Source organism: Puma concolor, chromosome A3, assembly GCF_028749965.1.
Source record: "Puma concolor isolate L17-30 chromosome A3, mPumCon1.1.hap2, whole genome shotgun sequence".
Classification (NCBI taxonomy): domain Eukaryota; kingdom Metazoa; phylum Chordata; class Mammalia; order Carnivora; family Felidae; genus Puma; species Puma concolor.
The window spans coordinates 79,207,941-79,223,068 of NC_141669.1; the positions used below are offsets into that span (position 1 = coordinate 79,207,941).

Below are 15,128 nucleotides of genomic sequence, written 5' to 3' on the forward strand. Positions count from 1 at the left end.
TCATCTGCCTTCTTTTAGATCAAGTATTCTTTTAGTATTCCACTCTGTCTCCATGACTGATTAGCTAGATCTCTTTGGGTTGTTTTTCTTTCCAAATGATTTTAATATATCTTCTAGTATTTGTTTCATCTTATCACAGTCTAACTCCAAATAATATTATACTACTTTACATATATGTAAGAGCTTTACAACTCAATTACCCCTCCCTTGCCCTTTGTACTGTCATCATACGTGTAACATATACAAGTTATCAATCCCATAAAACACTGTAATTACTTTTGTTTTTAAAAGTCAGTTATCTCAAAACAATCTTTAATGAGAAAAAATGTCTTTTATATTTATCCACATATTTTCACCTTTTTGGTGATCTTCATTATTGTGTTTAGAGCTGTGTTTTCACCTGTAATGGTTACTACCTTCAGAATGTAAAGAACTTCCCTAACACTTCTTATAGTGACAGTCTGCTGGCTGCACATGTTCATCTTGGGGGTTGACAATTTTTTCTTTTGATATTTTTAAGATGCCATTTTGTTGATTTTGGGTTTGTACTGTCTTTGATGACAAGGCACCAGTCATTCTTCTCTTTAGTATCCCTACATGTAATTTATTTATTCCTGGCTGCCTTTCAATTTATCATTGGCTTTCAGCAATATGAATACTATGCGACTTGGTGTGGTTTTCTTTGTTAATTTTGCATTGGGTTTACTGAAGTTCTTCAACAGCCTTCCCCGCCCCCCCATTCCTTGGAACTCAACTATATGTGTGTTAAATTGCTTGCCATGGTATCACAGGTCACCAGGGGTTTGTTTATTCTTTTTCCAGTAATTTTTTCTTCCTGTGCTTCAGTTTGGGTTGTTTCCATCACTATGTCTTCAATTTCACTTTTTCTTTTTTTAATGTCATCTATGTTGCTGTAAGTGAAATTTTCTACTTCAGAAATTGTATTTTTCAGCTCCAGAGGTTCCATTTATTTTTTCATAATGTCCATTTTTCCTTATTCTCATGTTTTCCTTTAAATCACTGAACACATATAATAGATGTACTAAATTCCCTGTATGCTACTTCCATCATCTCTGTCATTTCTAGGTCTGTTTCTATTTTTTTTTCTTGATTATGGGTCATTTTATTGGTTTTCTACATCTTCAATAATCTTTAATAATGTACTGGATTCTATTACATTATTACTATTTTAAGTTACTTTCATTTCCATATGAATTTCAGAATTGGTTAGATTATAGGCAATCTCTACTGTGGGGATTTTGATCAGGATTGCATTGAAATATATAGATCAATTTGGGGAGAACTGACACCTTAATATTGAGTTTTCTTATCCATGAAGACAGTATTCTCTCTCCACTTATTTGTAGGTTTTCTTTAATTACTCTCAGTTAAGGTCAGAGTACAGGTCTTGCACATCTTTGGTCAGACTGATCCCTAGGCTCACTGGCTGCTAAATCTACCCAGAATAGTCCTTTGCCTAGGAAGCTGGGGCACAGGAGGCCTGTCACTCAGCTGCTGAGCACACTGAAAATGCTCTCCCAGGACACAGGGCTGTGTAGGAAAAAGGGACTGCTCTTTTCACCAGCTGCCCATTCTGATCATCCTTATTTGTGGGAATGGGGTAGAGGAGAGACAAACTTCACCTGATTACCACCAGCCACTCAAAATAAGCCTCTATAGCATGAAGCTTATGGAAAATGAGATCTGCCAGTGCTCGCTGGTGGCCAAATCCAACTGGAAATAACTGTTCCATCCCAGTGAGCTGGGAGAGATGGGGAACATCCATTTGTCTGCTGAGCCCACTGAAATAGTTCTTAGCAAGGCAGAGCTGCAGGGTGATGGGTGCAGTCTCTAGCTTAAATACTATGGCTTCCCACTGCTCTTACCAAGTTTATATAGATTTTGTTGAACAAATATTTCTCAATTCATTGTAAGTCCTTTGATCAATCTCCAGATATTCTGTTTTTGCAGATTTTAATCATCTTAAGAAATGCTTCTTATGGGGAGAAGTCCCCAAGCTGCTCACACCACCATTCCAGAAATCTCAATTCTGTCACACTTGTATTTAAGGTGAGAGTAATATGATACTTTTAAAAAATAAGTGAAGTAAATTGGCCTACTCAAAGGAGCTTACCAACATCTGCAAATGCAAGATGCATTTAATGCAAAGCGAACCATACCTTTACTTAAGCTCACTTCTGATACGCTGACTTCCTATTATCAATTTACTACAGTCTTTAAGATTTATGCAAAGTAGTACTTTTTTTTTTTTTGCATATATGTCACTTCATGTGCAGCTAAAAGCTCCAGAGTTAGAAAATAAAAGTACAAACCCAAATGAAATCTTAAAAAACAGCTTAAGGACATTCCCTTTAGCTTTTTCAAAAAATTTAAAAATTTAAAACTGCAAGTGTTAGCAGACTTTATCTGCCATTGAGATATTACCAAGTTTGGGATCTAACTACAATTTTCTAGAGCTTATGGTTAACTGTAGGCAACCAAAACAGTTGTACCCAGTAATAAGCAAATTATACAGTCATTAAAGAATCCCAACAACCCTTAATTTGGAAAATATTTCCCAGCCCAATATTTTGGCTTAATTCCCAGAGATACCAGAAAACATAAAGATTAGAAGACTCTGGTTCTTCTTATGAACATTAAGTGCGCACGCGCACGCGCGCACACACACACACACACACACACACACATCCTTCTTACTAAGTTGTACATACTAACATTTTTCAGCTCTGATAACAATATTAACACTAGTGTTGCCCCAATGCAAGACTTCTGTACTAACTGTTCCTGTGTCTGAAATGCTCTTCCCTAAGACTTTCACCAGGTAAGCTTAAACATCATTTCAGAGAAACCTTCCTCAACATCCAAAGTTAAGAAGCAATGGAGTCCTGCCTATTCCAAATAAACTCTAGGTGAGTTTATTTATTTAGTGACTTACTGTCTGTTTCCCCATTGGTACACATGCTCTATACCAGCGCAGGAGTCTTGGACTATCTTGCCCATCCAGCACTGTAGCAGATTTAAAATACGTGCAAAGATTCTCTGATAACTCCCCTGGCCTTGGAGGTGACCTCTTATGAATGGAACATGGCAGAAGTGATAGTGTGACTCCAAGACTCAATTACAAAAGACACTGTGGCTTCCCCCTTGTTTCTCTTGCATCACCTGTTCTGGGGTCACCAGCTGTCATGATGCAGCAACACTTAAGCAAGCCTATGGAGGGTTCGACATGGTAAAGAACTAAGGCCTCCTGCCAACAGCCAGCAAAAACTAAGGCCTTTTGCAAGAGTTCTATGAATGAACCATCCTGAAGAGGATGTAGCACTCCCAGGCCTTCAGATGACTTACAGCTTTGGTTGATACTTTGATTGCCATGTCAGGAAGGATCCTGAGCCACAACTACTTTGCTAAGATGCTCCAAAATTCTTCACTCCCAGAAGCAAAAAGATAAATCATGTCTGCTGTTTGAAGCTGCCAGGTTTGGGGGTAGTTTATTATATTACACGGCCATAGATAACAGATACAATTACCGAGTTACCAGTTCTTATAACAAAGCCTAGCATACGCAAGGATCCCAGCAAATGTTTGCTGAATGACTGAGCAAATTATCAAATACCCACAACTTGTATTCATATAACATTTTAAAGTTTATAAACTACCGTTACCCAAGCAAATATTTTCATTTGATCCTCACAACAAATAATGCATAACCTTATATCATATATATATCAGGCAAAGAAAGAATCTTCCCCAGTTTACAAATGAAAGTCATGCTCAGAGCAGTTAGACAGTTGTTTTCAAGGTCACACAGCCGGTAAACAGAGAACTCAGGACTTCTGATGCCTAATCTTCCACCACAGGACTCCACAATCCTAGGAAAAGTCATCCATAAAGAATGGCCTCATGTCGCAAAATATTAAATCATTACTGCTACTCGTTATAATATTGTGGTGTTCAACTCAAATAAACACTGATGGAACACTATATGCACATTCTCCACCATTGTATCATAAAGGCAGCACATGCTTTCACTTTTAAACAAAGTATTATTATGTAATTGATAACTGTATTAAAACAAATTAGAAAGCATGAGCTGGAACATAGGAGAGGAATAGAAAAAAAGAGTATTCTGGAAAATTCTGTTTTCCGTGGTTTTACTTCCCACAATCCTGAGGTCGTGAAAGCAGTAGTTCATTCCCCTGCAGTGTCCTGAAAGCCCTTAGAGCCAAGCCTGCCCCCCAACACTAATGCAGATGATAATGGTGTGCGGTGAGGGAGAGGAGGGAGAAGAAGAGGCAGGAGAGGAAGAAATGGTAGCCAGAGGCTAGCATCTACCGTTGTACTGCCATACAATGCACTAGCTACAGAATCATTTGATTAGCTGATCTTTTCATGATACAAATTTCCCTGGGGCAGGTTAAATTCCACTTACAGAATGAGAGTTTTGACTCAAGAGATCACGTACAAGCAATGTGGGAAAGGATGGGGCTGAATCTACTGGCTAACTGAAAAAGCCAGAGAGCAGGTAGCATGTGGATTGTAAAACTGGGGAAGAGAAAAAGTCAGAAATTGATGCAGAAATGACTACAGAAGGTCAAAATACAAAGGGTCCCTCCCAGCAATCTCTAAAGCTCAGTGGACACTGACCATGTCCCTGAGGAGAGAATGGTGGACGTGGCACACTCCAGATGGAGACAAGACTCTGGAGTCAGAAGCTATGACCTCAGCTATGACCTGGGCCTGATGATGCAAGTGAGGCACATGCGTGTACCTTATGTACCTTGATCCCTGCAATTAAACCCATTATAAACATCCTTCTCAAGCGTGCTGCTTTCTTCCACAAAGTAGGCTGTGTTTTGTCACTTCAACACCTATGCTTTATGACCTCATCAGAACGGGTGTTTTCAGTGCCCTTCAAAGATGCCTGCAGGCAGGGGCTGTGTGCATAGTCCCCGCACTTAGCAGATACTTTCAGAAACTCCCAGGAATGAATACTGGCCAAAAAAGAAAATCCAGGGAATACTGAAGGATTCCATACTTGCTATGCAAAGAGAGTGAATGCAACATGGGGCTGGCAAGATGATGAACTTTAATGAAACTCTGCCACTTTACCCATCAGCATATCCTTCGGTTCTAAGGGTCTCAGCTTCCTCGTCTGTTAAACGAGGGGCTCAAGAAGACCATCTAATAGGGTCTTCTGTACTTAGAATACTTAATCATATAACTTTCATTTTACTCAAGTTTTCAAACCCAAATGCTGGCACTTTTATAGAATAGTTTGTTTTTAAACTGAAAACAAATCACAATTTCTGTTGTTCTACAACTACACATTTTATTTACAACGTCTGTTGTTATACAACTGCACAATTTTGTATTTTCATTCACATTTTATTTTACATATGCATGTTCATTAAAGTTATTCTTACTTAGAGAGAGCTCTGGCAGTGTTTAATTTGTGCAGCACTAAGTCACATATTTTAAAAAATGGCTAAATCCCTTCAATGTGGAAGCTATGTTCTAATGATCACATCCCTGGTATGTATGGAGACTGTACTTGCTTTTCCATGTCACAAGTTTTAAAATGACTTATTAAGCGTGATTCATAAACCCTGTTCTTTAGTTTAGTTTTTAGTTAGTTGATATGAGGCTCAAAATATAAATTTAGACCTGTATGTTGTTATGGACTGAATTGTTATCCCCCACCCCAATTCATAGGCTGAAGCCCTAACCTCCAATATGAAAATCTTGAGAGGTATTTCGTTTAGAGAAGGCCACAAAAGTGAGGCCCTCATGATGGCATTAGTGCCTTCAAAACAAATGACACCAGAGAGCCTGCTTCCATTCTCTCTTTGCCATCTGAGGATAAAGGGAGACAGTAGCCATCTTGTAAGCCAAGAATAGAGCCCTCACTAGGGAACCAAATCTGCTGGCATCTTGATCTTGGACTTCCAGGCCTCCAAAACTGTGAGAAATAAAAGTTGTTGGAGCCACTCAGTCTATGTGGTATTTTGTTACAGCAGTCTGAACTAAAACATATGTTTAGTACCTAATCCAGTTTCAAACCCATAGGGTATGCATACCAGTTTGAATCAAGTGTTTATCCGGTTCATGATCTTGGTCAAAACAAAAGTGTGACAGTTTTAAAACATGTCTGCAAATCATCTGATATTCCTGCTATAGATAAGTGGGGGGTCATTCCCCTCACCTTATCCCTCATCCCCATGTCTCTCCACTTCCGCCATGTCTTGAATCAAGAACCACCTAAATGACTGAACAACAGCATCTGACAGAGGTAACACTATGACTTCAGAAGGCAGGTTGAAAAAACAAAAGTGGGTTCTCTGTGAGATGTTCTTTTTTGAAATCCAGTTATAATCCTGTGAGGGAGCCCAAACAAGCCTTTGTGAAAAGACCAGGCAGAAGGGCCCACATGTAGGCATTCTAGGTGACAGCCAGCTGAGGTCCCAGGTAACAAGCTAGCATCATTATGCAAGTGAACAGGCCTCTATCTCTGGAGTCTCCCCAGCAGAGGCCCCAGTCATCATGGAGCAGAGACAAGCTATCTTTGCTGTGTTCTTTCTGTCTCAACTCTTTACAGAGTCTGACAGCATAATAATATGATTGCTTTACGCTAGTAAGTTTGGGTAGTTTGTTAGGCAGATGTAGATCATAGGTAAGTGGAACATGAGATCAGAATATAATTATGTATTGATGTAAATTCTTCATTATATTAGGAAAATACCTTAAAGCCAAATCTTGATCATGGATGAATAACATCATCTTCATAAATGTAGCCAATATAGTTTCATAGCTAATTTCCTAACTGCTGCAATAAATTATCATGGAAGAAGCCTAAGATAACAGGCATGCTTTTCTTCCCACCAGTTTAGCTCTAAATGAGTCAGAGTCTAGGTTCTTAGATAGCCCAGCCAAGTCTAGCATCAGGCTAGATGTGAAGTAGTCCAGAAACAATCCATCCTTGTGCCAAAGATATTTGGGAAGGGGTAGAGGGATGGAAGAGTGGCATTATGCTATATAATAAGAGCAGAGAAGTCTACATCTTACTGTAGGCAGTGGGTGTATCCTTTGGTCAGGGTTCATGGGTAGAGCCCGTCCCAACAGGGCATATATAAAATTAGGGAGATGGACAAAAATGGGGAAATAGGGCCACGTTATTGCAGATATGAAAGAGTGAAAAGAACAAAACCAGTGAATACTGAAGGAGTTTCATTTTGGTATTTATGAAGTTAAACTTATATAGTCTTAATATGTGCTATATCTCTCTCAAAATAAAGTTCTTTGCTGATGCAATCTGCACTTCACTAGCCCTAAGGACATTCAAGGTTATCTAATTCACAGATAGCTCACGTTGTCCTTTAAAAACCAGGTGCAGAACCTCTGGCCTGGAAAGGTTATGAGGATAGTAACTTTCTTTTACATTGTCTAATAGATGTGAAAAGCTACCAAAAGACCAAAGAATTCAGATGTGAGGAAGACATCTTCAAATTCACAAGCATGTACATATTTTCATAAAACCTTAGGGTAAAATAACTCCCTTGTTTGTTATCATAGAGGAACTGGGTTCAAAAGTGTTCTCTTTCAGTCACAAGACTGAGTTTCACTGCTCTGAGTTCCTCCTCCGGGGGTCTGCAGACAGACACCCTGTAACAACTGAGGGTAGCAAGGGTCGGTCCATGAAAGACAGCAATAGCCACAAGAAGTCACCAGGGACTTACAAAGCTGATCCTCTAAGAAGCAAGGGGGCGTTTCACCCCTCACTGAGGGTAACACCGTTTCGTATACAAGGAAGAGAAAGGCTACGCAGTATATCACCTGCAAATCCAGATTTAAACCTGGTTTGCCATACACAGTACTTGAAATAACATGGTATAATGTGATTTATAAGTTGCTTTTCCTTCTTCACCAAAAAAGTTGGTGCAAGAGAAGGACAGCATTGCTGGAATCCCCCAAAAAGAACTGAAGTTATGTTATTATCTTATCAAATACATAAAATTTTATACATTATAATATATATATACATATATATATATATGTATATATATTCCTTCCTTACCTTTTCTGTTGATACGAACTGAGTCCAAGTGTTGTCTCAGTCTGTAAAAGGAAGAAAACCATGACAATACTGAAAACAAATCTTTATATTACAGACATAGAGAACATCCAAAATATACCATAGTTTCAACTTTGATCTTATACTCACTCAGATTTCCAGGTTAAACCTGATCCCTAAATCATATGAAATGATTTGCCACATTATGTAATTCAAACGAGAGAATAATTTGGGATTAGATTTTAAACACACATGGAAATAATACAATGTAATGTGATTGATTTTTAAAAGCTTGACCAACCAATATATCCTGTGAAAAAAGCCCTGTCTATAGTCACTTTGTGAGGTTACTTGTGCCTCTCACTGCTCTCTGCTTACCAGCTATGTCATGGGTGCTGGGGTATCACGGTTCCTGTCATCAGGGAACTGAAGGTTGTGGGGGCAGAGGTAGGAGGAGACAGTCTTTTAAAACTAAATAAATATGAAAGAACTATGAAAATATTGGAAAGGTTGTTGTGAAAGAGTACAAATAGGTGATGTGCTTCAGTATGTCATGAGGAAAGGCCTGTGTGAAGAGATCATATTTATGTTAAATGTGATAAAGTGTAAAAAAGAGCTGTGTGTGGAAGCAGGGCTGTGTGGTAGTGGAGAAAACAACATGCACAGAAGTCCTACTTGAGGAAAGAGCCTGGATGTTGAAGAAACAGATAGTAGGTCAAATTGGATGTAGCTGGGCTGGGCAGGGGTCAGACCATACTGTGTCCTGGTAAGAAGTCATGGTAAATTTGGAACATGTTCTATCCTAAATGCAGTACAAGGGGTCTGTCGGAGTAAGAGAGACAGAGACAGACATGGTCTGATTTAAGTTTTAAAGATACTATTCTGGCTGCAGTGTAGAGAGGATAAAAGGGAAGACAAGAGAGAAAGCAAGAAGTTGGTAGGCAATTGATGAAGATAGGTTCTTAATAATGATATGTGAGAAAATGCCAAAATCCTAAGGAATACTGTCAGTGAACTTATTCCAAAAGGAGTTACCTTCTATGTTATAACTAGAAAAAGCAGAATTGTGGCGTTATTTTTCCCATTAATACGTATTCTTCTGAAATGGTATTTTGAAAAATGTATACAGGGGAAATATGGTAGATGTGGGAAAACATCTTTATTGTTTGAAAGTGAAAGCTCAGGTGCAGGTGAAGTGTCAGGATGTCTGTAATTTTCTTTAAATTCTGTAATTTTCTTTAAATTTCTTTAAATTGTTTCAGGATTATGACTTGCATGTGCATGGAAGTATGTGTGTATAATAAAGGAAATATGGCAAAATGTTAATAACCGTTGCAGCAGTAGGTAATTCATTCTCATCTCTTCTATCTCCTGTGCTTAAAAATATGTCTAACTTTTCAGGATGCCTGGCTGGCTCAATTAGTTGAGCATCCAACTCCTGATTTCATGGTTCATGAGATCGAGCTCCGTGTTGGGCTCTGCATTGACAGCACGGAGCGTCCTTGGCATTTTCTCTCTCTCCCTCTCTCTCTGCCCCTCCCCGACTTGTGCACACACTCTCTCTCAAATAAGTAAACTTTATGTATGTTTAACTTTGCGTTATGAAGATTTTAATGATGGGAGCAAACCACATATCTGGTAAAAGGTTAATATACAAATACATAAAGAACCATTACAATTCAACTTTGCTACTGATAAACAGCAAACAAACATACATGATTAAAAAATGGTGGACAACTTGATAGACCTTTCCCCAAAGAACATATACAAATGGCTAACAGGCCCATGAAAAGATGCTCAACATCACTAATCATTAAGGAAATGCAAATCAAAACTACAATAAGATACCACTTCACTCTCGTCAGGATAGCTACTATCAAAAAACCAGAAAATAACAGATGCTGGTAAGGCTGTAGAGATATCAGTACCCTATGCACTACGAATGGGAATGCAAAATGTGGTGTTGCGATGGAAAATGGTACGGTGGTTCCTCAAAAAATTAAACACAGAATTACCACATGATCCAGCAATGCCACTTCTGGGCATATACCCCAAAGAACTGAAAGCAGAAAGCAGGGAATCAAACAAATATGTGGACATCCATGTATATAGCAGCATTGTCCGCAATAAAGTTGGAAGAAATCCAAGTATCTACCAATGGATAAACGGACAAAATGTGGTTTATATGTACAATAGAACATTATTCAGTCTTAAGAAAAACGAAGGAAATTCTGACATATGCTACAACATGGATGAACCTCGAAGACAAAGTCAACACTTACGCTAAGTTAAATAAGTCAGTCACAAAAGGACAAATACTACATGATCCTATTTATATGAGGTACTTAGAGAAGTCAAATAGAGATAGAAAGTAGAATGGTGGTTGTCAAGAGTTAGGGTGAAGGGAATGAGGAGTTATTGTTTATTGAGTACAGAGTAGTTAAAGTTTGGGATGATGAAAAAGTTCTGGAGCAGGATGGTAGTGATACAAAATCAAATATGAATGTACTCAGTATCACTGAACTACACAATTAAAATAGTTAAAATTATAATTTTTATGTTATGCATATTTTGCTACAATTAAAAAAAAAGCTATAGTAATGAAGACATTGTGGTACTGCCATTAAGATATACAAATAGATCAAAGGAACTGGAGAAAGGCCAAAAATGAACTCATAGATTTACAGACATGTGATTTTCAACAAAGGCATCAATGCAGTTCAATGGAGAAACATGTATCTTTTTAGCAAATGGTGCTGGAACAACTGGACAAACTTATGTAAGGGAAAATAAGCCTTTATCCTTATGTTATACCATGTATTCAATTACTTTTATACAGATCATAGATCTAAGCATAAAAATTAAAATCATACAGCTTCAACAAGAAAACACAGGAGATTATCTTTGCAATCTTGGAAACAAAGATTTCATGAACAGGACAAAAAGACACTAACTGTAAAAGGAAAAAACTGATATACTGAACTTCATCAAAAATTTTAAGATGCTCACCAAATGACATTGTTATGAAAATAAAAAGGCAAACCATATGCTGAGAGAAAATATTTGCAAATCACATATTTGATGAAAGACTTGTATAATAAACATATAAAGAACTTGTGAATCTGAATAAAGGCCACACAATTTTTAAAAATAAGCAATTATACAAATTTCAGTTAAGTGCATGAAAAGATGCTCAGTATGTTATTAAGGAAAAGCAAATTTAAATTGTAATGATATACTATACACCTATTACAATGTCCAAAACTGAAAATATAACAAGAGTTGGTGAGAATGTGAAACAACTAGAATTTCCTTACACTGCCAGTGAGAATGTAAAATAAACCACCACTCTAGAAGAAGCTTGGCGATTAAAAAAAAAGTTTTTTTTAACGTTTATTTATTTTTGAGAGAGAGGGAGAGACATACACACACACAAAGTGTGAGCAGGGGGAGGAGCAGAGAGAGAGGGAATACAGAATCCAAAGCAGACTCCAGGCTCTGAGCTGTCAGCACAGAGCCTGAATGCGGGGCTCGTACTCATGAACAGTGAGATCAGATCTGAGCCAAAGCCAGACACTTAACCGACTGTGCCACCCAGATGCCCCGAAGCTTGGCAATTTTTTACAAAGTTAAACATATGATGATGCCACTCAACTCCTAGATATTTGCCCAAGGGAAACACAAGAAAAACACTTATACATGAATGGTTACAGCAGCTTTATGTTTATAGCATGTTGATAGCAGGTCAATACTGGTATAATCCAAATTTCCATCAACAGGTGAATGGATAAATGAAGTGTGGTATATCTATACAACGGAATACTACTCAGCAATAAAAAGAATAAAGACTGGGAACCTTTTTTCTTAAACATTTATTGTTTTACAATAAATATATTATTTTTAAAAGAGCAGAAAGTAACATTTGAGGAAAAAAAAGAATAAACTGATGATACACACAACATGGATGAATCTCAAAACAATTATGTGGAGTCTGAGCAGCCCCCCCCCCCAAAGTACATTCTGTGTGACTGCATTTATATAAAATAGTTTACAATATAAATTGATAGTGACAGCAGATCAGTGATTGCCTAGAGACAGAGGTAAGGATGGACAGATTACCAAGGGATACAAGTAAACTTTTGGGTGTGATGGATAGGTTCGTTATCTTGATTGCAGGGATGGTTTCACAAGCGTATAAATATTCAAACTCTTCAAACTGTACATTTTAAATATGTACAGGTTATTGTCTGTCATTCATACCTTAATAAAGAACGTAACCTAAGAATTCTAGAACATGCAAAACTCTGTGGTTCTCATGTGAAGTTGACCGAAAGGGAACTCAGAAAGTTTATCACCCATGTACACTTTCTTAAGGGGGAAAAATCTTCATGAAGACAATCTGGCCAACAAGATTACTCATGAAGAATTGCAAATGAGGAAGCTGTCTTGTGAAAGATAGGCAGATGGTCACGGTAAAGGAACTGTGGAAATAAGATTAGAAAAGCAGAAAGTAAATGTTGTTTTTGAAGTATAAGCCACAAAATAAAAAATCATTTAATTATAATAAAGAATAAAAATCTCAGTACATGCCAACAAAACACCCTAAGTATTGAGAGAAAGTAAAAAATCACAATAGACACTATTTTGCTTTTGAAATAATTTGAGAAATAATAGGTTAAACATAATTTAAATGTGTATCTGAAAGTTAAACCCCTAAATCAAGAGAGAGAAAAAAAAACAAAAAAGGAAACATAAAAATTGGATGCAGTAAACACATATACAGTATGATTAAAGGAGATAAACTCATCTAGTTAAAAAAGACAAAAGGATTGTGTTAGAATACCAAAGCCCAACTGTAAACTGTAAATACCTAATACAAAATGATGCAGAAATGTTGACAAACAATGGGCAAAAATAGGGTAAATGTCCTTATACCCCAAAAAGGGGAAAAGGGAAAAAAGCACACAGAGAAGGGTTACAATATTAATAATCTTACAATGAAAAGATTTGTTGAGTTTGTGGGTTTTTTTTATGCTTTTTGTGTCAGAAAATATTCCACTCTCATGCTTGAATGACAGCAGTTGGGTATATAATTTGAGATTCAAAATCATTTCTATCAGAATTTTTACGTCATTTCTCCATACTGTTTTAGCTTCCAGTGTTACTGGTTTTGTGTGCGTGCGTGTGTGTGTGTGTGTGTGTGTGTGTGTGTGTGTGTGTTCAGTTTCAAGTTAGTTAACATATAGGATAGTATTGGTTTTAGGAGAAGAATTTAGGGATTCATCATTTACATACAACACCCAGTGCTCATCCCAACAAGTGCCCTCCTTAATGCCCATCACCCTATTTAACCCATCCCTCTACCACCTCCTTTCCAGCAACCCTCAGTTTGTTCTCTGTATTTAAGAGTCTCTTATAGTTTGCCTCCCTCTTTTTTTTTAATGTTTATTTTTATTTTTGAGAGAGAGAGAGAGAATGAACACAAGCAGGGGAGGGGCAGAGAGAGTGGGAAACACAAGATCCAAAGCAGGCTCCAGGCTCTGAGCTATCAGCACAGAGACCGATGTGGGGCTCGAGCTCACAAACCGTGAAATCATGACCTGAGCCAAAGTTGGATTCTTAACTGACTGAGCCACCCAGGCACCCCTCCCTCTCTGTTTTTAATTTATATTTTCTGGGTGGGCAATGTGGTCAAACAGCTTTCAATGTCTTCTCTGCCATCTGTATGTTCTTTTCAGTAAAATGTGTGGTCATGTCCTTTGCTGAGTCCATCTGGATTTTTTTTTATTGAATTTTGAGAGTTCCTTATATATTCTAAAAATGAGGTCCTTTATCAGATACATGGTTTGCAAGTATTTTCTTAGCCTATAGTCTGGCTTTTAATTTCTTCACGTGGCCTTTTGCAGAGCAAGCTTTTAATTTATCAGCTTTTCCTTTACGGATTGTACTTTGGTGTCTTTGGTGTCAAGAACTCTGCATAGCCCTATATCCTGAAACTTTTCTCCAATTTTTTTCCCTTAAAGTTTTATAGTTTTATGTTTTATATTTAAATCTACAATCAGTTTTGAGCTAATTTCTGTATACAAGGTATGAGGGCTGTCTGTATATTTAATACTATATAAATATTTTTAATGTTCTTTGATCCTAGTTTTTAAGGCTATTTTTGAGCCAGTTATTTAACTTTTTTTGTACCATTTATTTTTAAAACAGAAGGTAGGAAATGGTAATGTGAAGAGAGTACAGAGTCAAAAATGGGCATGAGATGGAGAGCAGACAGTTCTGAGAAGACTTAGAATTTGAAGTAAAAAAACACAAAGAAGCAGCTCTGCTTGCCCTAGCCAAGCAACCATGGGAAATCTGTCAGGAGACTTTCTGTCAACTGTGAAGAGCTGCACAGATGTTAGCCTCTGATGAAGGCCTTCCTGTGTCCCATGCATGTCCCCAGCTCCAGCAACAGGTAACTGACTTGACATGATGAGAAACAGCTGCTCTGGGCATAAACTTAGTTGTTTATATTGTAAAATGAGAAACCATAGCTATGTTTGCAGTGAAAATCATAGAAAGGAAACAAATCAAAGTATTAACTTGTATTACATTTGGTACTGGGATACAAGCATAACACCCCAAGTCCCACTCTAGAGCATGGTGGTTCAGAATGTAGGCTTTAGAGTCCAAAAGCTTCGTTTTGAATTCTAGCTTTACCACTTACAAGGCACTTACTGGGTTAAGTTAAACTCTCTATATTTTAATATGCCTCCTGGTAAATGATCATAAAATTAATGACTAACTCATGTATTTAAGAATTTAAAAGAGTGCCTGGCACTCCACAATATCCAGTAAATATTACCTGTAGTTATTTATTATTTTTCCAAATCTTCCATATTTTCTACAAGAATATATTTCTTTTATAAAAGAACTACTTTACAAAAAAAAGATGAGTACTTTTATAATTCTGTATACATCCAAATCACAGTTCCTTCTCCCTTTATCTTAAGAAAAGAGTAAGGCCATTCCCAAGAAAATTTAGAACAGAGGCTGA

The 15,128-nt window shown here is 37.4% G+C and overlaps 1 protein-coding gene across 1 annotated transcript in view; it reads right to left on the reverse strand.

Annotated features, from left to right (window-relative positions):
- Positions 1 to 15,128, reverse strand: part of TMEM131 (transmembrane protein 131) — a 239,982-nt gene that overhangs the window by 137,463 nt on the left and 87,391 nt on the right. The window contains exon 3 of the mRNA XM_025932297.2: positions 8,093 to 8,133. Within this exon, the coding sequence (XP_025788082.2) occupies positions 8,093 to 8,133 (41 nt within the window). The remainder of the gene's footprint in view (positions 1 to 8,092; positions 8,134 to 15,128) is intronic.